The 26,551-nt window shown below is 34.7% G+C and overlaps 2 protein-coding genes across 4 annotated transcripts in view; both read left to right on the top strand.

The window, feature by feature from the left end:
* The window catches only part of LOC125271359 (complement C3-like), a 731,185-nt gene that overhangs the window by 196,182 nt on the left and 508,452 nt on the right, over window positions 1-26,551 (top strand). The window lies entirely within an intron of this gene.
* gcgrb (glucagon receptor b) overlaps window positions 1-26,551 on the top strand; it is a 62,312-nt gene that overhangs the window by 23,359 nt on the left and 12,402 nt on the right. For 2 of the 3 annotated variants that reach the window (XM_048195420.1, XM_048195423.1), the window contains exons 2-6: window positions 15,134-15,224; window positions 21,080-21,176; window positions 21,257-21,364; window positions 24,448-24,542; window positions 24,641-24,747. In XM_048195420.1, coding sequence (XP_048051377.1) covers window positions 15,174-15,224; window positions 21,080-21,176; window positions 21,257-21,364; window positions 24,448-24,542; window positions 24,641-24,747 — 458 coding nt within the window. In that variant the 5' untranslated portion in view covers window positions 15,134-15,173. Of the gene's footprint in view, window positions 1-14,697; window positions 15,048-15,133; window positions 15,225-21,079; window positions 21,177-21,256; window positions 21,365-24,447; window positions 24,543-24,640; window positions 24,748-26,551 lie in introns of those variants that run through there. The other variant, XM_048195422.1, reaches the window with a different exon arrangement.

Below are 26,551 nucleotides of genomic sequence, written 5' to 3'. Positions count from 1 at the left end.
CGCTCTAAGCTAGTTTTTAACTGCATGCTCAAATGCTCATGAAGAAGAGCACTCGTGCGTTCGGCTGAGTCTGAGAATGTATTTGAACCTCAAAATGCTTTTATGATGCAAGGTTAATGTGAACACCCTTGTAATTCACTTCAACCTTTTCAAATTTTATGAATGATTATTTTATAGAAGGTTTAAGTGGCGTTTGTAAGGAATTGGAAGAGAGCAGAGTACGGCTGTTTCTAAAGAACGCAGTGCCATCTGCTGTTGAAAACTAAACTCAGAATCGATTCGAGAGAGAAGCGTGCTGCAATCGGAAAATCTCAGAATCAATCCAAAATCGTTTTTTGATTCGTGATGCATCGATTTATTGTCCCGGCCCTAGTGTATTTGACTTTCTTCTTTCAGCTGAACACAATCGGAGTTATATTTTAAAAAAATATATATATATTCTGGCTCTTCCAAGCTTTATAATAGTAGTGAATGGTGCTCATGATTTTTAAGCCCAAAAAATTGCATCCCTCCATCATAAAAAAAGTAATCCATACAGCTCTGGGGGCTTAATAAAGGCTTTCTGAAGCAAAGCAATGGATGTTTGTAAGAAAAATATCCATATTTACAACTTTAAACTATAATAACCAGCTTCCGGCAGACAGCCCTGAGCAAGTTGACTTGCGGCAGAAGAGTGACCCTGACGCATTATATAAATATAAAAACTCCATATTTTGAATTTTTACCGCAGTATGTTAACTGAGTTTCTTGTGTGCGGCACTCATTTGTTTACATTCCTCCTCAAGATGAGGCTGTGTGAGCCTCAACAGCGCAACCTTGTTACCGTCAGTACATTAGACACAATAATGTTATACACTATCAATCGCCACTTTCACCAAATGTAATAAAGTCAGAATCATTCTCATGTTTTGGGGATTCCTGTTTTTATTGATGTTTTAAGCAGGCTACTTGTCCGGTCAGGCAAGTAAATTTCTCTTTCACTTGACCCTTCAAAATAATGCACTTGTCCTGGATAAAGGGTTAACGTCAAGCCCTATAAAATCCTAAAATGCTCCTAAAATAGTCTTTATTTTCTAATTGCAGAATGTAATTTATTATTTCTTCATTTTGAATTTGGAGTGAATATGATAGCAGATTTCATAAGTGTGTGTGTGTGTTTTGAGGTTGGAGTGAAAACATCTGCAGCTGTGGAATGCTGGGATACTAATGACATCACTGAGATCACTTAATCATCCACAGACACACACATGCACACGTTTGCACACATAACTTTGTCTAGTTTGTTCTGCCACAGAGTAATTATTGCATATCATGCATATGGCATGTTGATGTTGGCCTGCGTCCACATTATGACGTTCGAACATATTTTGTATGTTTTTCTCGTGCGTTCGTCACGTAGCCTCTGCGGCAGGAAATCACTCCATCTTCTCTGTCTAATCTTGTCCGAAAGATTCGTCTGGGTTCATGTGGCTCAGTGATTGACCTTGTGCTGTTAGTGACGGTCGAGGGACTGATGGCCTGATCTGTCCTGAGCGCTCGACCTGTCCTCCTGTCACACTAAAAGACAGAGAGAGCTTACAGGTGTGTGAAAGTGTGTTTTCACAGAGGAGAATCATCCAGAACTGCCAGACAGTGTTTAATCTGTTTTTGTTCTTGTTTTGTTCAGACTTTTCAGCCACCTGAGCTGAAACAACTTGTGTAGTTTGCTGTATACTGGACCCTATTGAAAAAATATAATTTGTCTATTTATCACATTATCGCTCTTTATATATATATATATATATATATTATTCATATATATATATATATAAATATATAAATTTTACAGTTTAACTATTAAAATTCTTATAAAGATGCAATTATATATCTTATAAAATACTTATTATATAAACACACATATATGTAGCATAATAATAATTATATTATATAATTTTTTTGTCAAAATTTGATCACATTTAGATTTTTTATATTTAATTACATATTTTTAATTTATTTTAATATATTTATTAATAGCTATAATAATAATTCTAGTAACTACAAAAAGTTTATTATTATTATTATAATTATGTAATACTGTTTTTTATAAACAACATTTATATATAAAAAATAATATTTTTTTCTTTTTTAAACATTAAAATAATATAATAATCATAATAATTATGTAATATAATAATTATAATAATTCATTTTATATAATAATTATATGATTGTTTAAATAATTGTATACATATATAAAATCACTTTAAATACAATCAAATAATTTAATACAGCATATAATATATAACATATAATATTACTTATATATAATTAGCTGTCAAATGAGTGCATATAAATGTGGTCACTTTAAAAACCATAACCCAGAAAAGCCTCACACACTTTAGACAGCCGTTTTCAAATCTCATTAAATAAAATGGCTTTTCTCTCCTTTGGAAGCGCTCATTATTCACTATATATTCAGTATTCATTTTGGCCGCCACAGCTATTGTCAAATGGTCATTTTAACCTTCATCTTTTTAGTAATAACTTTGTTTTGATTCATGTTGCTGGTCACATAAAATTAAGGCCACTTGAGGACACTTGAAGAGCAACTATCCAAACGTTGACGTTGCCAGACATTTTTACAGCGTCACTCGTGACGTTCCATTAAGTGCACCTTATATTGCCAGATATTTCCTTGAACTGCGTAACCTCTGCTAAAACTTCAGTGTTAATGGGTGTCGGAAACTGTTCTTCTAAAGGACATTAAATCATAGATTATTCATTAAAATCTGTCTCAGATATAGCATTCTGTTTTAAGCTCTCACTTTGGGATTTCAGGTAAATCAGAAGCCGCTGGTCACTGGACTTCCCTTCCAGACAGGAAGCCACTCAGTTTAATATGTCAGACAGAGCGCTAAGTATGAATATCAGTAATCTCACATTCAATTAAAAGATAAAATCATTTAGAGAATGACTCAGTTAGGCTGTGAGTGATCATATGATGATGAATCTTCAATGAGAAATAACCATTTACATTAGCAAAGCCGTTGGAGTCCCTATAAGAGCATTGAATAGACTGAAACACATATAGAGAGAGAATGTGATGCTTTACAGATGTTATTCATTTCAGACACATGCGGTAGCACTCAGAACAGTAGCAGCACATTGTACGTTTGGTCATTTAGCAGATGCTTTTGTTATCAGAGTGAAAACAGAAGAAATTCATAGATCAGCAGCACTGCAATACTGAATTTCAAGTAATTTCAAGTCATGCTGAAGTGTAGTACACTGTAAAAAATTGCCAGGAATTTACAAGATTAGAGAGTATTATTTTATAAAAATGTAGTCTAGTCTAGTCAGAAATTTACAGTGAAATGCATGCTGGTCATTTTCTTATGAATTACTGTTAATCAACAGCAAAATGATGCTTTCTTCCACTTAAGAAGAGTTGTGCACTTTTAAGCACTTTTTATTTTAATATCTCTTTACATCATTTTTTTTTTTTTTCTATTTAAAAGCTATAATTTCGTTATTTTACTAACCCAAATAATGACTCGTGCACGCTTTCCAATAGAGCGGGTCTTCGGCACGGTGGGGAGTGTAGTTACTCCAATCCGCAGCTTATTAAAACCAGACAAAGTGAACATGTTGGTATTTCTGGCCAGAAACATCAAATTTTATACATGGTCTATGTATGTAAATCCTGCGTTTCGGTCTGAGTGTTGTTCCCGTTTTCTTGTTCTTTGTTGTTCTTCCGTGTTTTAATAAATTTGTGTTATCAGAATCACCTTCATTCTTTCATTTGATTTGACATTATGGCCAAGGAAAATTGTCTTTAAAGGTATTTATTAACCAGACAAAAGTTAATTGAATTCTGGGTTTATATCCAGGGCTCAATGCTAAGGATTTTTATTGCTGGCCCAGTCGGGCCAGTGGTTCAAATTTTTACTTGCCCCGCCAAAATTTTCACTGGCCCCACAACAAAAAAATAATAAAAATAAAAGACAAGAAAATGGGCCTATAAAATAAGCGTAGTTATTGTTTTCATTGTCTTTGTTACATTTAAACTCAATAAATAGGGTTATGACACCAAAAGCTACTAGATTAACTATATTAACAAATATTGTTAGACAAATAAACAGTAAGTAATAAAATAGTAACAAATAATCAAATTACGAGTAATAGCACAAATAAATACAACAGAACAAACATAAATTAAATAAATGGTGCTTTTCAAGTTTTTCATGTAGGTTTAAACAGGAGATTTTCAGGTCCAGGAATTGTAATCTAATGTATAACTATATAGCTATAGATTAAACTTTATTAAAGTTAATCAGTCAAGATCAGTTACAGATGCATAGCATTTTTTTAATGTTGAAAATATAAAACCTTAAATACTGTTATTTGAAATAATTTTAAAAAATGAAGACGCCTTAAATGTGAAATTAAACCCGCCAGTAGGTGGCAGCGAATCACTGTTAATGAGCGAATCATTGAGATTCAACCGATTCATTCAAACATGTTTGCTCTTTATCTTGAATTCTAGGTCATTCTAAAGGCATTTTAATAGACTAAATCACGCAGTGAAATCGTGCATCTAAATATGCACGCGCACTAGTCTACTACACTACGTCACGTACTGCATGCGCGCACTCAATGGGTGTGTTTTTGTTTGTTTTTTGTAAAGTGAAGGACATACTCGATAATTTCAGATCGTTAAACAAACAATTACGATATCATAGACGATATATATCGCACACCCTACAGCACTGTCCCGAGCGTCGTTCACACTGGCCCCGGGCCATCGGACAGTCCTTATTGTCGAGCCTTGATATCTTAAACTGCCGCTTCAGTGCAGTATAGCCACAGAGCTACGTAACAATGAGCACGATCTCCCGAGACACTACAGTAGGGGCTACTAATAATTCAATAATAAGGGCTGTTTTCTTGTACAAAATTAAATATTTTAGGTTAAATGTACAGCGTTAGACATGTAAAAAAGACAAGATTCTAACAATGTCAAGATCAAATGCCTGACACGGTATTTTCACAGACTAACACACGTCACATCTCTGGCATAGACTACAGTGTTTAAAATAGCATATATGCTCAATTTAATTTACAGAGTAATTCCTTCAAAGATTTTAGGTTAACTATAGTCTATACAGGGAGTGCAGAATTATTAGGCAAGTTGATTTTCTGATCATATTTTTTTCCCAAGCACATTTTACCAATTCCAATCCACATCAATCTTAATAACTACTATTAATATTGTTTTTAATCATTTATAAGTGATATATAATTGTTCATGAAGGCTGGAAATGAAAAATGCCTTATATTCAGGTGTGCAGAATTATTAGGCAAGTTTTCTTTTACAGGCAAAATGAGCCAAAAAAGAGATTTAACTCAGACTGAAAAGTCAAAAATTATTAAATACTCATGAGAAGGACGCAATACTAATGCAATACTAGAAATTGCAAAGTTAAAGCATGACCAAGGGACAGCAAAATGCTCATTGGGTCAGCGGGGTCAGACAAAAACAGGTGGAAAAGAAAAGACACATGTTAACTGCAAAATAATTAAGAATTAAGGTGAAGAATTAAGTGTGAAACCATCAGGAACCCTTTAGTCTCCAGCGCCACCATTTTCCAGAGCTGCAACCTACCTGGAGTCTCCAGAAGTGCAAGGTGTTAGGATCTCAGAGACTTAGGTTAGCTAAAGAATCCTAAAAAATGACCTGCACTTGATAAGAATCACAAGCTGAAGTGTTATAAAATACATGAAGACTGGGTTTTAATAGGGCTTATAGACAGACAGCTTGAGAATGACTCCTGATGGACCAGCACCACATCCTCTTGTACCACTGTTTGAAGAATTTATCCAGAATCTGGCAGTAAGGTGTTTGAGTTCACTTTTAGTCCATCTCTTATCCTGAAATGTCTGTCTTGCAGAGATGGACTAAAAATGATCTTCCAAAACTTACTACCAGATTCTGGAAGATAAATTCTTCAAACAGTGGTACAAGAGGATGTGGTGCTGGTCCTTCAGGAGTCACTCTCAAGCTGTCGGTTTATAAGGCCTATAAAAACCCAGTCTTCATGTATTTTATAACACTTCAGCTTGTGATTCTTATCAAGTGCGGGTCATTTTTTAGGATTCTTTAGCTAACCTAAGTCTCTGAGATCCTGAGACCTTGCACTTCTGGAGACTCCAGGTAGGTTGCAGTTCTGGAAAATGGTGGCGCTGGAGACTAAAGGGTTCCTGATGGTTTCACACATAATTCTTAATTATTTTGCAGTTAACGTGTCTTTTCTTTTCCACCTGATTTTGTCTGACCCCGCTGACCCAATGAGCATTTTGCTGTCCCTTGGTCATGCTTTAACTTTGCAATTTCTAGTATTGCATTAGTATTGCGTCCTTCTCATGAGTATTTAATAATTTTTGACTTTTCAGTCTGAGTTAAATCTCTTTTTTGGCTCATTTTGCCTGTAAAAGAAAACTTGCCTAATAATTCTGCACACCTGAATATAAGGCATTTTTCATTTCCAGCCTTCATGAACAATTATATATCACTTATAAATGATTAAAAACAATATTAATAGTAGTTATTAAGATTGATGTGGATTGGAATTGGTAAAATGTGCTTGGGAAAAAAATATGATCAGAAAATCAACTTGCCTAATAATTCTGCACTCCCTGTAGAAGAGACTAGGATATCGATGATATCGTCCATCGGCACAACCCTAATCCCTGTGATCAAAGCTGAATTTTCAGCATCATTACTCCAGTCTTCAGTGTCACATGATTCTTGATAAATCATTCTAATGCTGATTTGCTGCTCAAGAAACATTTCTGATTATTATCAATGTTGAAAACAGTTGTGCTGCTTCATATTTTTGTGGAAACAGTGATACAATTTTTCAAGATTATTTGATGAACAGAAAGGTCAAAAGTGCAGCATTTATTTGAAGTGGAAATCTTTTGTAACATTAAATGTATTTACTGTCACTTGTCTTTGCACTTGTGCTCATATTCCTCACACAAAACTGTTTAGTAAACTATTTCGCAAATGTGGCCCAAAAGTGTTTCTATGGAAGAGGATTAGGGCCAAGCAATAATAAAAAAATAAAACCATCTCGAGATTAAAGTTGTTAAATTTCGAGAAAAAAACTCGTTAAATTTTGAGGAAAAAAGTCGAAATAAAATGTTGAGAATAAACTCGTTAAATTTCGAGAAAAAACTCGTTAAATTTCGAGAAAAAAGTCGAGATAAAATGTTAAGAATAAAGTCACTAAATTACAAGAAAAAAGTCATTAAATTATGAGAAAAAAGTCGTTAAATTACGAGAACAAATTCGTTAAATTATGAGAAAAATGACGTTAAATTTCGAGAAAAAAGTTGAGATAAAATGTTGAGAATAAACTCATTAAATTATGAGAATAAAGTCATTAAATTACGAGAAAAAAGTTGTTAAATTACGAGAACAAATTCGTTAAATTATAAGAAAAATGTTGTTACATTTTGAGAAAAAAGTCGAGATAAAATGTTGAGAATAAACTCATTAAATTATAAGAATAAAGTCATTAAATTACGAGAAAAAAGTCGTTAAATTACGAGAACAAATTCGTTAAATTATGAGAAAAATGACGTTAAATTTCGAGAAAAAAGTCGAGATAAAATGTTGAGAATAAACTCATTAAATTATGAGAATAAAGTCATTAAATTACGAGAAAAAAGTCGTTAAATTACGAGAACAAATTTGTTAAATTATGAGAAAAATGTCGTTAAATTTCGAGAATTTCGATTTTTCTCATAATTTAACTTTTTTCTCGTAATTGAATGACTTTATTCTCAACATTTTATCTCGACTTTTTTCTCGAAATTTAACGAGTTTTTTCTCGAAATTTAACAACTTTAATCTCGAGATGGTTTTATTTTTTTATTATTGCTTTGGCCCTAATCCTCTTCCGTGTGTTGTTGTTTTACAGCACCAAGAACTTTGGTGTTTTTGATTCTGAACAACAGAAAAATACTCATGTCAAAGTGAAACATTTTTACAGATCGGCCAGTTTATTTGACGCAAAATAATCAATTACATAAGTATTCATGCCCCCTAGCGTTCATCTGTTTGAACTCTACCTTGGACACTCAAATGTCACTGTTTTTAAGGCATTTCTGCATAGCTTTGGCTTTATGCTTCATTATCCAGCTGGAAAACAAATCTTTTCCAGGTTTTTGGAGACTCCATCCATTTTTTTTTTCCTGTGTTTTCATGCATTCATCTCCTCTCAAACATCCCCGCAGTGTGACTCCAATGCCCTCATCATGCTTCACAGTTGGACGCTGTGTTGCTGATGATGTGCGGTATTTTGTTTACGCCAAACATGCCGTTTCATCTAATGGCCAAAAAGCAGAACTTTTGCTGTCATCAGACGCAGAGGCTTCTCCCAGCTGAATGCAGAGACTCTCAGATGCCCCCTGGCAAACTGGAGCTCAGATGTCATGTGACATTTAGGACTGGCCTTCAGTCTGTCATTGTTCTCAAGCTGTGTGAAGCTCTCAGGCATCAGTTGTTGATGTTGTTGTTGTTGTTGTTGTTGTTGTTGTTGTGCAATCTCAGTGAAGTCTGTATCTCTGCCAGAGTCTTTGCTCACTGTCTTCTCCAAAACGCTTTCATTTTTTAAATTATGGATTTAATTACTTCATATATCCAATGACTTGGAAATCTTCTTGTATCCGTCCTCTGCTTTGTGGTTTCTAATTACTTTTTTCATTTGCTGGGGTGATTTTATTACTTTTATTATTATTATTTTTATTCATGATATAAGTTTTACTATAACACTGAATGACCAGAAATGTGACTTTCCAGATAAAAATGTGAGCACACATTAATATTGTTGTTGTTGGTTATTATTACATAATGAACATTCATTTTATAAATTTCATAATTTCATTATATATAATAAAATTATAAAAAAAATAATAATGACATTTATATAAATAGTATATTATATTATTATTACATATCGTTTATTTATACACTATTTTTAATTATACATTTCATTGCATGCTCAAAAAAGAAAAACATAATTTTATATATTTTTATTTTTTAATGAAATATAACATGTATAAGATTCTAAGATGATATCTTTGTTGATCACTAGCAAAAAAATAAATAGCAGCCTCGATTATGTGGGGAAAATAAAGTATTCTGCTCTGCATTACACACATTATGATGGAGCAGGAGTGAAGACATCACATTAAACGTACGTGTCTAATGGTTGAGGCGCGCAGCTGATTCATGCGCTGTTTATATTCTGTGTGAATGATCCTAATCGCTTTTGAAAATGCTGCTTGAGTTCTTCTAAATCAATAAACATTTAGATGATTCATTTATAAAAAAGCACGTAATGAGAGTATTTAAAAAGCAATGAACTAAAGAGGCTCAGCACACAGTCCACTTCAGATCCAGCCTTAATTCAGCCTATTACTCAAACCATTACACACACACACACTTACACAATGGCTAAATTGTATTTCCAGTCAGCACTGTTTTTGGATATTAAGCTTTATTTCATTACTGTTGATGGTAAATCTCTGTCTCCCGTCTCTGTCTAGTGATTCAGAGAGATTACTGTGAAACGTGAAGGATTTTATGAAAACTGAAAATGCAAGTTAATAGCCTTTCTGAGACCCCCTAGTTATTTAGCGATCATTAAAATTGAAAAAAATAAATAAATAAATTTGTATAAATATACATAGTAGGGGTTGCACCGACTAGTCGACTTTAAAGGGATAGTTCACCCAAAAATGAAAATTTGATGTTCATCTGCTTACCCCCAGCGCATCCAAGATGTAGGTGACTTTGTTTCTTCAGTAGAACACAAATGATGATTTTTAACTCCAACCGCTGCCGTCTGTCAGTCAAATAATGCGAGTCAATGGGAACTCGAACAATAAAACTTTGAGTCGAAAAAACTTCCAAATTAAACCCTGCAGCTCGTGACAACACATTGATGTCCTAAGACACGAAACGATCGGTTTGTGCAAGAAACCAAACAGTATTTATATCATTTTTACCTCTAAAACACCACTATGTCCAACTGCGTTCAGCACTCGCTTAGTGAGGTCTGATCGTGCTCTGACAATGGAAGTGATGTCTCGCGCTCATTGAAGTATAAGAGCGAGACATCACTGCCGTTGTCAGAGCGCAATCAGACCTCACTAAGCGAGTGCTGAACGCAGTTGGACATAGTGGTGTTTTAGAGGTAAAAATGATATAAATACTGTTCAGTTTAATGCTCACTTTAAGCATGACGTTGACTAGTCGCTGATCATGGCCTAGAGAGGGCACAACAGCATTAACAGTTACTTTTATGCTCCATATCCAACAGTTAATGACAAATAAATGTATACTCCAAGAGCGCTACATCAGATATCTTTGATTATACCATCTGGATGCTCAATATTGATCAGGTAAATGCACGTTTTAACGCAAGTTAATTGCCATTCTAAACTAACGTGCTGCTACACGCACACTACACACGCACATGAATCATTCAATAGCGCAGAAATGTATTGTCAACACTGTTCTGTGATTTATCAATAAAATGGCTAAGAAACTGAAAAGTTTTAGCATATATGTCTTAGTAACTAAAACACACAGCTTCACTGTTAGTAGAGAGCCGCTGCCAGGTGGAATTAATTCACACAATCACTCTCCACTAATGCATTCTTATAAATGTAATCCTTGCTGTGCTCCTTTATCTGTGTCTGATTTAGAACGAGCAGAAATCTTGTGAAATATAATGACCCAGAGTGATAAAAATAAACTTATGTAGGGGCAGTAGGCTTGTGGGCAGCGCTGTGTCATATGCCATAGCTGCACAAAAGGCAGTCCGTGTTCCAGTCTCGGCTCGAGGTCATTCACACGGAACGCATTTTTGCTTTCAATTAGGGAATAGGAAAAAAACAAGGTTTTGAGACATTTTTTAAAACTGATTTGAACTTGATTTTAGTATGTGGTGTCATGCGCGAGATGCTGCAAAAGACACAAGCACAATGGTCATATGCACGTCTAGTGTGTATTGCATAGAAAAACAATGGAAAAGGAGTGCATCGGAATGGAAAAACACATTCTGTGTGATGGTCCCATATTTATGTCATTGTCAATGTCAACACGACTTTAATCACATAAATGTCGACTTTAAAAAATCATAAGTTGTTCAACCCCTTATATAAATATATAATTTTAAATTACTTTTTTTTATTTAATTTTATTTAAAATTAATTTAATGTTGGTATTACAATATCACTGTAAGTTGACAATGCATTATTTTCAGTGGGGGGAAAAAATACAAATCCTGGCCACCATAATTATCTATTCATTTTGCCTGTTATGATGAAAATGAAGAGAAACTTCTAATAGAATTTGGGTATTTTTAGAAAGAAAAACAATAAATGTGTGTGTGTGTCATGTGAATGACTGCAGGTGATTTCTCGTGTGTCTCCATGATCTTCTGGTCTGTAGATACAGTTCCTTCAATGTGCATCTGGGTGATTTTTTTTTTTTTTTTTTTCCTGTTTTTTGGTCCAGCAGGTGAAAATAGAAGAAACATGATTTGAGGAATCGTGCACAAACACAAACTGGACTTTAGAGGTTCTTTGGTCAGTAAAGACCACTAATTAAAACATCCATTAAAAGATACCTATTATTCCACTTTCACAATATGTAATATAAGTCTCTGGTGTCTTCAGAATGTGTCTGTGAAGTTTCAGCTCAAAATACCCCACAGATCATTTATTATAGCTTGTCAAATTTGCCCCATTTGGGTGTGAGCAGAAACACGCCGTTTTTGTGTGTGTCCCTTTAAATGCAAATGAGCTGCTGCTCCCGGCCCCCTTTCCAGAAGAAGGCGGAGCTTTAACAGCTCACTCTTCGGTTGCTCAACAACAACAAAGCTGGAGAATCTCACGCAGCCAAAATGAGGATTGTCAGTAACGGTGTTCAGCCTTACATTGTTCAAAACGGAGTCGACACTGATGGAGAGACTCAAGAAGAAGTTACAACTTTTAGAATGAAACTGGACATTTCTGAATGGTTAGTGGATTAATTTAGGTAGTTGCTGTGGAGTTGATTCACCTCATTAGCATGTGCCGTCATGTTAATCTTTTGTGCAAATCCTGACCCTCGTTTGTGAAGCAGTCCGGCGTCAAATAATTTGCGCAAATATATAGGCTAACACTTCAACGACTTTCTTCAGCACATTTCCTTCATAAATGAAATTCTCCTACGGTGTCCCTAGTGGCTCAGATGCAGAGAGTATATGGAGACTCTTTTGGCGCAGACATTGTGTATCTCCAGCTGCTACAGCGAGGAAACAGAAATGTCAGGCTGCTGCGGCTCACTCAAGGTGGGATCTATGCTAGTAAAGCCGGGGTCACACTAGACTTTGATCGTGCGAAATTTATTCGGATGCTGTAACGGTCATGATCTTCATCTACAACGTCTTTTTTATAAACATGAATTCGACACATAACTTAAAGTAATGCATTCAAAATGTAAAAATATAGAAACTACTTGACTTTACTGCAAAAATATACTTCTTTTAATTCAGCCAAGAGGTCACGCCATGACAAATCGATCTTCTACTGGTCACATGTCTTCACGTGATGCGAATTCGCAGGTCAGAGTTCACCAAACTTTAAAGGTGCCCTAGATTCAAAACTTGAATTTACCTCGGCATAGTTGAATAACAAGAGTTCAGTACATGGAAAAGACATACATTGAGTTTCAAACTCCATTGTTTCCTCCTTCTTATATAAATCTCATTTGTTTAAAAGACCTCCGAAGAACAGGCGAATCTCAACATAACACTGACTGTTACGCCCCAATATTTGCATATGCCAGCCCATGTTCCCAACATTATGAAAGGCATTAGACAAGGGCAGCCAGTAACATCTGGATCTGCACAGCTGAATCATCAGACTAGGTAAGCAAGCAAGAACAACAGCGAAAATGGCAGATGGAGCAATAATAACTGACATGATCCATGATAGCATGATATTTTTAGTGATATTTGTAAATTGTCTTTCTAAATGTTTCGTTAACATGTTGCTAATGTACTGTTAAATGTGGTTAAAGTTACCATCGTTTCTTACTGTATTCACGGAGACAAGAGCCGTCGCTATTTTCATTATTAAACACTTGCAGTCTGTATAATTCATAAACACAACTTCATTCTTTATAAATCTCTCCAACAGTGTAGCATTAGCCGTTAGCCACGGAGCACAGCCTCAAACTCATAGAGAATCAAATATAAACATCAAAATAAATACTTTACTCACATAATTCGAAGCATGCATACAGCATGCATGACGAACATCTTGTAAAGATCCATTTGAGGGTTATATTAGCTGTGTGAACTTTGTAAATGTGCTGTAATATAATCGAGAGCTCGTGTGGCAGGGAGCACGCGAATTAAAGGGGCGGCGCGCTGAAAAAATCAGTGCATAGTTAATGATGCCCCAAAATAGGCAGTTAAAAAAATTAATAAAAAAAAATCTATGGGGTATTTTGAGCTGAAACTTCACAGACACATTCAGGGGACACATAAGACTTGTATTACATCTTGTGAAAAAGCATTCTTGGGCACCTTTAACTTTGGAACGCAGCGAAATGCGAAATTTTTCGCACAAGCTTGCGTTTCCGGTCTGACGCATTCGCATGCGTTTGAATGGAAGTCAATGGAAAGAAAAGTGTAGTGTGACCGCCTCTTAAGCCAGATAATCACCAGTCATGGGCGGGGCTTCCTTACCCTTCCATAAGAGAGGGGGAAATCTGGAACCGCACATTTGGAGAGACTGTTCATGATTTATGGGTATTTTAAAAAAGGAGTGGGTGGATTTTTACCATTACAGGCTGGTTGTTTACACACACTGTGGACACACATCTGTGTTCAAACACCTTATAAAAGTGAATTTTGCATAATAGGTCCCCATTAACATGGTAAAGACAGACACGATATAAATGCAGATGGCTCAGCAGGGATGCCGGCGCTCCCCTCTCTAATCTGAGGAGATATGCTATATATGTTTCCCATAATGCCACATGGGTTATGTGTGTGGTCCGTATCTCTCTCTCTCTGAATTAATGAGTGTCTGCAGGATGTATGTTCATTCTGGAGGTTTAAAACCTTTGACCTTCAACATCCTTATCTCTCTTCCCTCCGTTTATCTGTTTTCTCCAGCTGTGAAAGCAAATAGGTGAGAAATAGAAGGATCATCGTGTGGCTCTCGTTGATTGCTCAGAGGTTTCTCATTTATAGCTCCACAGTCTTCATGGAGTTCACAGGTGTGTTTCAACTCCACATCAGAGCTTCTCCTCAAATTGAGGAATGAAAAAAAATAAAAAAATAGAAAAGAGTCTTCCTACGCTCATGGAAAACATGTAGTAAATAATCGGGTCTATTTAAAAGCCTGGAAAAGTAATTGCAGTTTTAAAATGGCATTGCAATTCCTATAGGGAATATGATTTTTTTTGTAACAGGGATTGCTTTTCTAGCAAACGTTCTTCTGGCGTTCTTCATCGCAGGACTGAAGCAAACACACGCACTGACGGACGTCCCGCAGAGAGAGATTGGAACGGAATGGAATTTGAAACGTTTTAGCCAAAAATGTTACCATGGTAAAGGTGTTTTTTGCAGAAACGTTTCAGATTTCGTTCTGTTCTCCGGCTTCGGAAAAACATTCTGCTGTCGTTTGGAAGGAGACGTTGGACGGAGCAGATCTTTTCCATCAAAACAGATTATCACTCATGTTTTCTGCACTTATTACAGTGTGTGTGTGTGTGTGATATGATGGCATGTTACCAGAGGAATGTCAGTGTGGGAAATCTGAGGAGCGAATCTCTTCCGTTCCGAATGCTCCGCAGGGATTTGGCCAAAATAGGAGTTTACTCATAACGCGCACACACTGTACGAGTCTGTTCCTGGCGATAATGATCACAGTCATTTCTGTGAGGGGAAAACAATGAGTTGAATTCAGATGCTTAATTCATGACTCCTCGTGTAAGTGTCTGGAAAACATTGACATCCAAACCCCACAGCATTTAACTCTGTTGCTCTTTATTTCTGTGTGTGTGTGTTTCCTGCAGGTGGTGTGATGAAGAGCGAGTGATGAGCTGAATGTGAGGAATGTCCGTCTGTCTGCTGCTGGTCCTCTTCACACTGACCGCACACACTCAGGTGAAACACCGACACCGGCTCCTCTATATACACCGTGCTGGTCAAACGTCAGTACGATTTTACAATGTGTTTTAAAGAAGTCTCTTCTGCTCGCCAAGGCTGCATTTATTTGATCAAAAATACAGTAAAAACTGTAATATTGTGAAATATTATAACACTTTAACATTGCTGTTTTCAATGGAAGATTGTTTCTGCCACTGAATAAAAAATTAAAAAAAGATAATTGCGACTTTGTCACAATTCTGACTTCTTTTCTCAAAATTGCAAAATATGAAGTTGCAATTTTGAGTTATAAATAGTGTTTTTGGCGGCCTGTTTTAATTTTAGTTTTAGTCTAGTCTTTGTGTCAAGCTGTCATTTTAGTTTTTATTAGCTTTAGTCACATTCATACTCTTTTTAGTCTAGTCAAGTTTCAGTCGACTAAAAGTCTGAGCATTTTAAAACTGATGACATTTTAGTCTAGTTTTAGTCAATGAAAATTGTATTTTAGTCTCTTTTTAGTAATGCAATTCTATTTAACTCAGTCTATATACTGTAGTATAGTACCTAGTAGTATAGATGAAACCAAAATTTTCTTTTAGCCAAACCCATTTCAAACAAAGTTATCTTATTATTGTTTCCTACATTATATAGATAATACCTTATAATGAGATGTCTCTTATCCCTTTTAGACCCGAAAGCTTTTTTAGAGTTTTTTTTTATTTGTATTTATTTTTTAATTTTTTTCTGAACGACAAACATAAAAGTAAAGACTCATAACTCCAAAACTGTAGCAAGGGGAGTCAAAAGATAGGTATCATTTGATAGAACACTTTTAAATGTTTTCGAAAATATAAATGACATTACATTTGGACATTTTCATGCTGAAAAACTGCTGATAAAAGGCAATATATATATTTCATTTTATAATTTTTCATTGTTTTTATTTGACATGGAATAACTCAGGAAGGCAATAAGATCAGATAAATTCTTTTTTGGTGATGCTCTCTCCTACATGTGAGCTGCATCTTTTTCAAATTTTGTGGCGATAAAGTGTTATTAATTTTTTCGCAGCTAGATGGCGCCCACGGGCGGTAAACTTCGGTTTAGAGGCGCTTCTCAGCACTCGTTAGGAGTTTTTCGAAATAAAATAAACGACATGGAATAACTCAGGAAGGCAATAAGATCTGAGAAAAATTCTTTTTTGGTGATGCTCTCCAACATGTCAGCTGTATCTAGTTCAAATTTTGTAGTGATAGCATAAAGTATGTTTAAATAAATTGTTATTCATTTTTCCGCAGCCAGGTGGCGCCAACGGGCAGTTTAGAGGTGCTTCTCAGCACTCGTTAGGAGTTTTTCGAAATGGTTAGATGCATTAAAAAGCCGAGTTTTTAAGCTTTAAGTTGATACCTATTTTGTGTTATTCCACGTTGGAAAACGAACATGGATGGGTCCGGGAACATTGGATACACACTGCATCCCGGAAAGATGAGAGACATGTTTTTAGCCAACTATTTTAAATCATTCCATAACATTTCATCTTGTCTCGTTTTGGTTAATGAAAATTAAGAGACATTTTAGCATAGTTTTTATTTTGTAAACCACATTTAGTCTCATTTTTATTCATCAACAATATTGCATTATACATTTAATTATCGTCATCGTCACATGACCAGCATTTACGTTGCGTCTCGTTTTCATCAATTTCGTCGTCGTTTTTCTTGCAATTACAAGTTTATACCTTGCATTTCTGACTTTTTTCTCAGAACTGTGAGATATAAACTCGCAATGGCAAGTTATATAGTCCAATTCTGAGCCAAAAAAAAAGTATTTCCTCTCAGAATTGCGACTACATTTCGCGATTCTGACTTTATAAAATGCAGTTACGACTTTATATTACGCATTTCTGAGAGAAAAAAAAGTCAGAACTGTGAGATAAAGTCACAATTGCCTTTTTAATTTTTATTCAGTGACAGAAACAAGCTTCCATAGTTTGTGAATATATTTTAAAGTGTAATTTATTCCTGTAATCAAAGCTGAATTTTCATCATCATTACTCCAGTCTTCAGTGTCACATGATCCTTCAGAAATCATTCTGATATGCTGATTTGATGATCAAGAAACATTTCTCTTCACTTTTGATCAATGTTATGTGTCATTGCTGAATAAAAACATGAAAAAATAATAAAAATAATAATAATTACTTACTGAATAAAGTGAATGAAGTTGATTTTTATTACATTGTCAAATTATTATTTTAAACATAGCAATTCATGCAGAAAACAATTCCTTCAAGCTTTATTCTGTTCAAACTATAACGTTTCATCATGCAATTTTTAAACTACAGGCATCTTGTTTTGAGGATATTTACATATTTCTACTGGGGAAAAAAGATACAAATGCTGATTATGAAAATGAGTTTTTTTTCCTCTCATCAGCATAAACATCTGTTAAATGTGCTATTCATTTCTTCTGGGGTAATTTTTGTTCTTTTGAGGACAAAATACCTCTAGTGCTCCTTTAGGACATTATATCATGTCTTTATCCACATTCACATTACATTTATTCACCAAAGTGTCCTCCAGTTCCTTCAGTATGTCTGTTTCTCGTGACCGCATGCTGTTGGCTTCATGAGCCTCGACTCATGTGAACTTTTCTTCTTCAGTGAGATGTGATCAAGTTCCTTCTGGGAACGTAAATTGTCTGTTGAAGCAGATTTTTAATAAAGGAAACATAAATGAATTTCACCCTCTTAAAAGGATCTGATCCAATCCAACATCAAAGAAGGTTTTGCATCTCGCGTTTAAAACGGCATCATTAGCACGAGTGAGAACAGAAGAAACGGGTCATTTATCTCAAAGCGCCGCGCAGGTACTTTTGAGGTGTTTATGAGGTGCATGACCCATGTTTGAGGAAGGATCTGATCATCCTCATGTTATATGAACGTCAATTAAAATTTTGGAGATGCTTTTCTTGAAGTCTGTCTCACATCAGCATCTCTGTGACTCTTTGCCATATTATGGTGAGGAAAAAATGTTTGATGATGATGCAGTGAGTATGTTATTAAAAGAATAATTAATTAATGAATACAAGTTCAATTCTTTCGACAGCATGTTGCTTATAACAAGACAAAGTTTTGAGACTTGTATTATTGTTTATCTAAAACTCTAAAAATCGCTGGGTTAAAAACAACCCAATTGTCAACCCAGCGCTTGGTAAATATTGGACAGAGCACATGCTGGATTAAACTAACCCAGCAGGTTGGGTTACACATTTTAACCCAGTGTTGGCTAATTTTGACTATTTATTTTTAAATAGAAATAGCCCTAAACAGCAATAAATAAATACATAATTATATATTTGTGTGTGTGTGTGTGTGTGTGTGTGTGTATGTATGTGAGAGAGAGAGAGAGAGAGAGAGAGAGAGAGAGAGAGAGAAATTACAAAAGCACATTACAAAATAAAATATATATAAAATATATATAAAAAATGTCTAAATCTAATTAAAAATAAAAATTAAAAAATGCTATCTGTAACTGAAAAAAAGCTGAAATAAAATAAAATATAAATATGAAACTTAAACAGAAATTAGAAATGTTACCTTGGGAACTAATTGAAATAAACAGGTTTAAATACTAAAGTTATAAAATAAATAAAAAGAAAAAAAAATAAATTTAAGCAAAAAAATAAATATAAACAAAATAATATTTAAAAATGTTTTAATAGAATTACAAAATTACATTACAAAATTAAAACGAAAATATAAAATAATATCTATACGTGTATCTACACTATAAAAAAAAATCCCAGTAAAATTTACGGTAAAAAACCGGCAGCTGTGTTTGCCAGAACTTTACCGTAAAAAATACAGTAGCAACGTAAAAAAAAAATCTGTTAAATTTATGGTAAAATAAGGTATTTCATTAACTGATATAATGTTAATTTACCAACCTAATGAAGTACTAATATCTGTTTTGTACCTTTATAATACACTGACAGTCACCAAACACAGTGGTGATAAAAGTCACATGATGAATCAAAGTTCATCACAAGCAGCTTTTCCACAAGCTGAGGAGGACAACACTAACATATAGAAGGCGCACACAGTGTCATTCACACACACACTAAACACCATCATGGTAACATGCATGAAATTTTAAAAATGCAATAAACATTAATTTAACAACATTAGATGTAACATAAAACCCTAATGTACATAACTGATTAGAAAAAAATGAGAAAAACTAAGAAACTGTGTTATTTCAACGAAAATATATCAAATGTGAAGTGTAACGCAGGGAATTGTGGGAATGTCAATTTACGTTTTTTCACTGTAAATTTTACAATGAATTGTTATTTTTCACTTCCAAAAACTGTGAATTTAATGGTATTTTACCGTAAAATTACATTAAATGTACCGTTATATCTATTACAGTTATTCACCGTATATAGTACGGAAACTTTCTGAAAACCCAATTGACAGTCTTTTACTGTTAAAATCACGGTCTTTTTTTTTTTTTTACAGTGTATAAATATTTAGTATTTTTAATCTAATAAAAAATAAATACTGTGATTGTCTTGTGCCATGGTGGATAAACACTAAGGGTGAGGAAGACTTTAATTATAATCCAGGAAACAAGAGTAACACCATCAAACACAAACACAAAAAAAAAACCACGAAAAAAGCGCATGGATTCCGATTTTCACAGATCGGTTTCAGGCCTCATTCATATGTGGTTATAAATCAGATATGAATCGGATACGTGCGTTTGCGCCTGCAGTGTAAGCGGACAGATCGGATATTTCCCTGTAAATGCGACTCCTGCATCATTGAAAAGTGAGATTTTTTTTTTTTTTTACATTTCGCAGTACAGACATACCTATAACAAACGGAGCATCTCTAGTTGACTGGCAGATTATTAATTTAATTTGTTTTAAATTAAAGGCGATCTGACGTTGAAATGTTGCTCTTGAAATCACACTGAGGGCTCGTTGCCGCTGTTGTCAGTGACGACGGCTCGTGCACAGACGCGCGCTTCAGTCCCGTTGTGGAGACTCTAACTATCCTTTGAAACCACAAAATAAAAAGCACACAAACTTGAAACTGCCCTTGATATACAATCACTGACGAACGCATTGGTTTTAATGACAAAAAAACCTAGTATCGGACGGCGGATTCGAGCCCATGAAGCTGAATAACTACCCGTACCCGAGTATTATTCAACTCGCATGCTTCCAGCGGAGCTGCGTATACTGTCGTGAAGAGTTTGTATTATTTTTATGTAGGGATGTAACAATTGCATTAAAAGGGTTTCTATATGAATTCATGTCAATAAATTAAGCTCAGTATACCACTGAAACTTATTTGTGATGTCATATAGGCTATTTTTGGTATGTTTTGCCAAGTGCAGTGTAAAAAGGAGACATCCGATACAGGTCACTTTTAAAAGAAATGTAAGCACGTCATCCAAAAAAATCGGATATGGTCAAAAGATCGGATCTGTGCACTAAGACTTGCAGTGTAAATGCGGCCAAAGACTGAGGGAGAACACAGGGAATATATACAGGGCAAACCGTGGGGCAAACGAGGTTAATTAACAGGACACAGCAGGGACCAATGAACTCAAATGAGTGTAACTAAGGGAACAAAGTGGCGGGAAAACTGAGAACAAAGGAACGTGTGACACAGAAAACATAAACAGAACCCTGACAGTGATAGCATATAATTAATGCTAAAAAAAAATATTATATTATATTATGATTTAATATAATTGTCTACAGTCATTGAAATGCAGTAGCATGACCCCTATAGTAATGCATGTCTTCATCTATAAATGTATGAAGATCATGTTTGAAGTGGCTTGTAATATCCGCAGGTGTCTTCTGGAAAATCTCTGAAACTGCTACAGGAACAATGGAGGATCTACACCAATGAATGTGTTCAGAGCTTCATCCACACGCCGCCAGCCTCAGGTCAGACTCACTATAAACAGCTGTATAATTATGAAGTGTTACAGTACTGCGCAGTACACTAGAGTCTCTGTGTGTTTCAGGGCTGGTGTGTAACAGGACGTTTGATCAGTATGTGTGTTGGCCCGATGGGCCTGCCGGCACCACAGTTAATGTGTCCTGCCCCTGGTATCTGCCCTGGTACCACAAAGGTATGTCTTAAACTCGCTACAGAAGAAATATCAGTTCTCTTATGAGGTATGGTCTAAATGTGGGATTATGAAGCAGCTAATACAACAAGCAGTAAATATCTGGGTCATTTTCAGGTCATGATCTACTCCTGACATCATTAACAGAATTATCTGATAGTTTTCACTCTTTTTTTTTTTTTTTAAGTCTGTAATGCAAACTTGTAAAATTTTTATTGTAAAACATTTACTTTTTAATTCAAATATCAGTCAGTTTGTATGTCCCTATTCATCATCCTCTTTATATTTATACAGGTTATAGGCCTATGTATATTCATTTAACCTAAATTATGCTTTTATAGGCATTAAAATATAATTATTTCACCATCAGCTTATTGCACTTTATTTTTTCATTAAAATATTAGTCAATGTGCATGCCCACATTCATCATCCTACACTGTAAAAAAAAATAAAAAATAAAACTGCTGCCAAACAAACAAACAAAAAAATAAAGTAAAATATCCTAATTTAAATAAAGTGCAAAAAACTTTAACATAAATTTTAATGTTTCAATGTTTTACAGAAAAACACTGGTTCTCATTCACTAATAATTTGCACACGCAAGCAAGATCCTTAAGCAATGCCAAAAGTGCCATCCTCTAAACAAGTTCAAACGCAATAAACACCTTTTGTAGAGCCGTTACAGACCTCTGATTCGCCCGCTGTACATACAGGTATCTACATTTAGAATAATGTTTAGAAATGAAAGTTATTGGGTGAATCATGATTTGTCTGTGAAAACATTTGTATGCAGATTTCATGCACACATTTGTGTGTACGCATGCTTAGTGAATGAGACCCACTGTTATTTTACAGATATTTCCTGAATTATTATGATCAAACACCTTCACTGGTCTAATGAATGTAAAAATTCTCATTTAAATAAAGTGCAAAAAACTTGTACAGAAATTTTCATTAAACTTCTTACAGAAAAAGGTATTTTTTTAATTATTACTAACAAACACATTCACTGTGAAATGCGAATCTCTTGCATTTAATCAGAAATAGCACACATGCATAAATTAATGTAATTATACGTCACTGCATCAGCAACAGTTACTGCCTTTTAATAAAGCAACATGCAGAACAACATCAGTGTTTCTCAGCTCATCATTGACTGAAGTTTCTGACAACAGAAACCCTTTAAATCCCAACAGAACATTAAACTAACGGGTTAAACAACAAAAAACACTTATTACTAACCAGATTGACTTTATTTCTTTCAAAAGTTCTTATTGAGAATAATCAGGGTTTAGATGTTGATGTTTATTGAAAATTATAAAGTTTAATCGCCATTATGGTGATCTGTGTTTTATTTAGTTTTTAACTTTTACATAAATCATACTTTCATTGACACTAAAACATGCTTTTCACTTGTTATTCTGAGGCATTTCCCTTTAAAAAAAATAAATAAATAACGATATAATCTTTCCGACATCATATTTGAGGGGATGACATCATCAGTTTGAACCATATTTTCAAAACGTCTTTATCAGTATTTCATTATGCATTCAGATCGGCCTTGACAAGCTCAATAGTTCAACTTTGTTAAAAACATAGTGATTCACTTTTCAGTCGTTCAGTAATATTGACTGTAAATAATATGATATTTGTTATTTATTATGCATGTTTTGCCCTGAACTTCAACCCTTAAACCTTTTGAATGTAACCAGGTTGACACAATACATGCTTTGAAAGAAACCAAGTCATTAATATTCTCTCATTTTAATGCATGCTTTACAAAGCACAGTGAAACAGATGGAAATTTATTCTGTTTTCTGTCCTAATTAAATGCTTGTTAATTCTGAACTAATACTGTGGTGGAGATTATATAATGTAGCGCTTTAGGACACAGTGTTGTATTGTCAAGCGAAATATAAATAGCACATCAGAGCATTTTTACCTAATGAAGAATGAGAGAATTAACCAATACTGTATGTACTGTGAGCTGTGACGCCTCATTTGCATGTCCTATAAAGGACCTGGAAATATTGTAAACCGACATTATACGCATTCTGAGCTAATTTAAGAAATGAAGGTATTTTAATGACAGGTTCCTCCAAACTAGCACTCTTGTACATCAGTCACGCACTCCACAGAGTGAAGCTGTTCTCACTTCAGATTTATAACACAAGAGCAGCATCCTTCCTCACACTCATCACTGACTTACACCAAAGACCTCCGGCTTTTGTCTCAATAAGACAGATGAACCAAATCTCAACTCATGACGGGTGAAATCAGCAGTCAGGCTCAACTAACATATATAACATTGAATATTTAACATTGAAACATGGTAAGACTGCTGACAGTTTGATACAGTTAACCAAAACTAACCACAAAAACACTTGACATTTGTTACTTCAAATAAAAGTTAACTGAACTACTAAACTATAAAAATCTTTATTTTATTTCATCTAGTTGCCAAAGCAACATATCTCATTTCGTTTAGTTTAACTTGAATGACTAAAACTAAAACTTTCATCAAAATCAATAAAAACTGTATAGACATATTTAAAAATGACAAAAAACACAAATTAACTAAAACTTTAACTAAAATTAAAATGATAATGGAAAATGCAAAAATTAAAACTAATTGAAACACGTATATGAAAACCATAATAGTGTCTTAGTGATGCTAATATAACACAGCTTTGATTATATAAAGTGATTTTTACTTACAAATGCTGTTTTTATCTATGAATCATGATTCCCAGTGTTATTTTAGTATTATTTATATATTATTTTAGTAAATAGTTTTCGTTTATTTTAACTTCAGTGCTAGTTTTAGTCAGTTTAGTACTTCAACTAAAAATTATTTTCAGCCAATGCAACATTTCTAATTTTCTAAGTTTAAATTATTCATCTGCTATTTATATTCTGCTTATTTCAGCGTTATTTCAGTTCCTGAAAATGATTTTTAAAAGTTTTAGCTGTAGTTATCAACAACAATGCTGATGATCTCATTAATATTCATTGGTATTCAAATATGTAAAGTATAGTAGAATCAGTCTAGTGCTAATCGGTGAGTTTTTCCGCTGTTGGAGCAGTTCATCAGGGGTTGGTTTACCGCGTGTGTGGCGCTGACGGCAGATGGGCTCATGGGAAAAACACCAGCGAGTGTGAGCAGGATGACCCTGGACAGGTGAGACGCACGTGTTTAATGACTTGATGATGTTTTTGAGCGATGCTGCTAACGGTCAGATAATCCCTCTGTGTGTGTGTGTGTGTGTGTGTTTGCAGAAGCAGTACGGTCAGATCCTCAGTAAGTTCAGAGCCATGTACACCGTCGGATACTCACTGTCTCTGGCAGCGCTAACTCTCGCACTGGCCATCCTGGTCTCATTCAGGTAACTACCTGCCAGACATATGTATCTGATCGCTAGAGCAGGGTGGGATGACGATATATTATTAGTGATGTTCGATTCTTGAACAAGTCATTCTTTTAACCCTTTAAGACCGGATGGAGCGTCGGCGCTCCCATTTGCGTGTCTCTCTTTAAGAGCCAATAAAAACTGAATCCATATAGGTAGCACAAAAATTATTTTTGCATACAAAACCAGAGACTTTACACGTTCAGATCAAGCCCAACATGCTTCTGTTGCATTGTTTTCACCCTCTAATGAGTCTGAGTAATATGCGTTTACAAAAAAAAAACAGCACAGCCGCTAACTGAATACAAATATGTAGATTGCACATGCTCATAACTTGAAAAATGCACAGATCATAGAAAATGTCACATCATTATTTAAAGCAGATTCTCACGATTAAAATGAACCCAAAATGAACGTAATATATTGTGATGATCACAAGATATTACTCACGGAATGATTTGACATGCTTGGCTAAAAACATGTCTCTCATCTTTCCGGGATGCAGTGTGTATCCAATGATCCCGGAACCATCCATGTTCGTTTTCCAACATGGAATAACACAAAATAGATATCATTTAAAGCTTAAAATCTCATCTTTTTAATGCATCTAACCATTTTGAAAAACTCCCAACGAGTGCTGAGAAGCACCTCTAAACTGGAGTTTACCGCCCGTTGGCGCCACCTGGCTGCGGAAAAATGAATAACAATTTATTTAAACATACTTTATGCTATCACTACAAAATTTGAACTAGATACAGCTGACATGTTGGAAAGCATCACCAAAAAAGAATTTTTCTCCGATCGTATTGCCTTCCTGAGTTATTCCATGTCAAAAAAAAAAAAATGAAAAATTATTAAAAAAAAATATATAAAAAAATATATATTTTTTGTCTTTTATCAGCAGTTTCTCAGCATGAAAATGTCCAAATGTAATGTAATTTATATTTTCTAAAAATTTAAAAAGTGTTCTATCAAATGATACCTACCTTTTGACTCTCCTTGCTACAGTTTTGGAGTTATGAGTCTTTACTTTTGTGTGTCGCTCAGGAAAAAAAAAAAAAAAAACTCTAAAAAAGCCTTCAGGTCTTAAAGGGTTAAGCCAGTAACCAGTTCAAGCCGGTTTACTGAATAAAATTTTAGCTCCGGGTTGATGACACAAGACACGTGATCTGAAGTAGCACACATTCTCCTTGCACAGCCCTGAATATTGATATAGAATAAATCCTGATGGATTACTGAACCAAAGAACCTGTTCAAAATGAACAAATCAAACAACAGGCAGAGTGGAAAGTCAAATTTTCGGTCATGTCCGACTCAAAAAAGACAAAGTTGGTATGCTATGAAAGCTTTAACGGTTAGAACCGGCTTATTCAGTTCTATTTGATTCAGTTCTTTTTTTATTAATTCATTCTGAACAGGTTCTTTGGTTCAGTAATCCATCCCTGACAGCAACATAGTGTTGGCCCAGATCCGGCCCACATCTGATCCGCGTGTAATCCACATGTACCAGATGTGGGCTGGATCTGGGCCACACTATGTTGCTGTCTGGGATCAGGACAGTTTTTGTGAAAGATTTCTCATCGTGAAATAAGATTTTGACCACCGCCTTTGGCTTGCTTAGTTGGTGACACTTTACATTTGACTTGACATTCGATATTCAACAGTGCTTTGATCTGCTGATGTGCAGCCAAAATAATGTACCACTTATCAATGTAAAGCTGCTTTGACACAATCTGCATTGTAAAAAGTGCTATATAAATAAAGGTGACTTGACTTGACT

This window comes from Megalobrama amblycephala, linkage group LG7 (genome assembly GCF_018812025.1).
Source record: "Megalobrama amblycephala isolate DHTTF-2021 linkage group LG7, ASM1881202v1, whole genome shotgun sequence".
NCBI classification, from domain to species: domain Eukaryota; kingdom Metazoa; phylum Chordata; class Actinopteri; order Cypriniformes; family Xenocyprididae; genus Megalobrama; species Megalobrama amblycephala.
The sequence above is the reverse complement of the archived record's forward strand: the minus strand, read 5'-3'. Positions and strand labels throughout refer to the sequence as shown.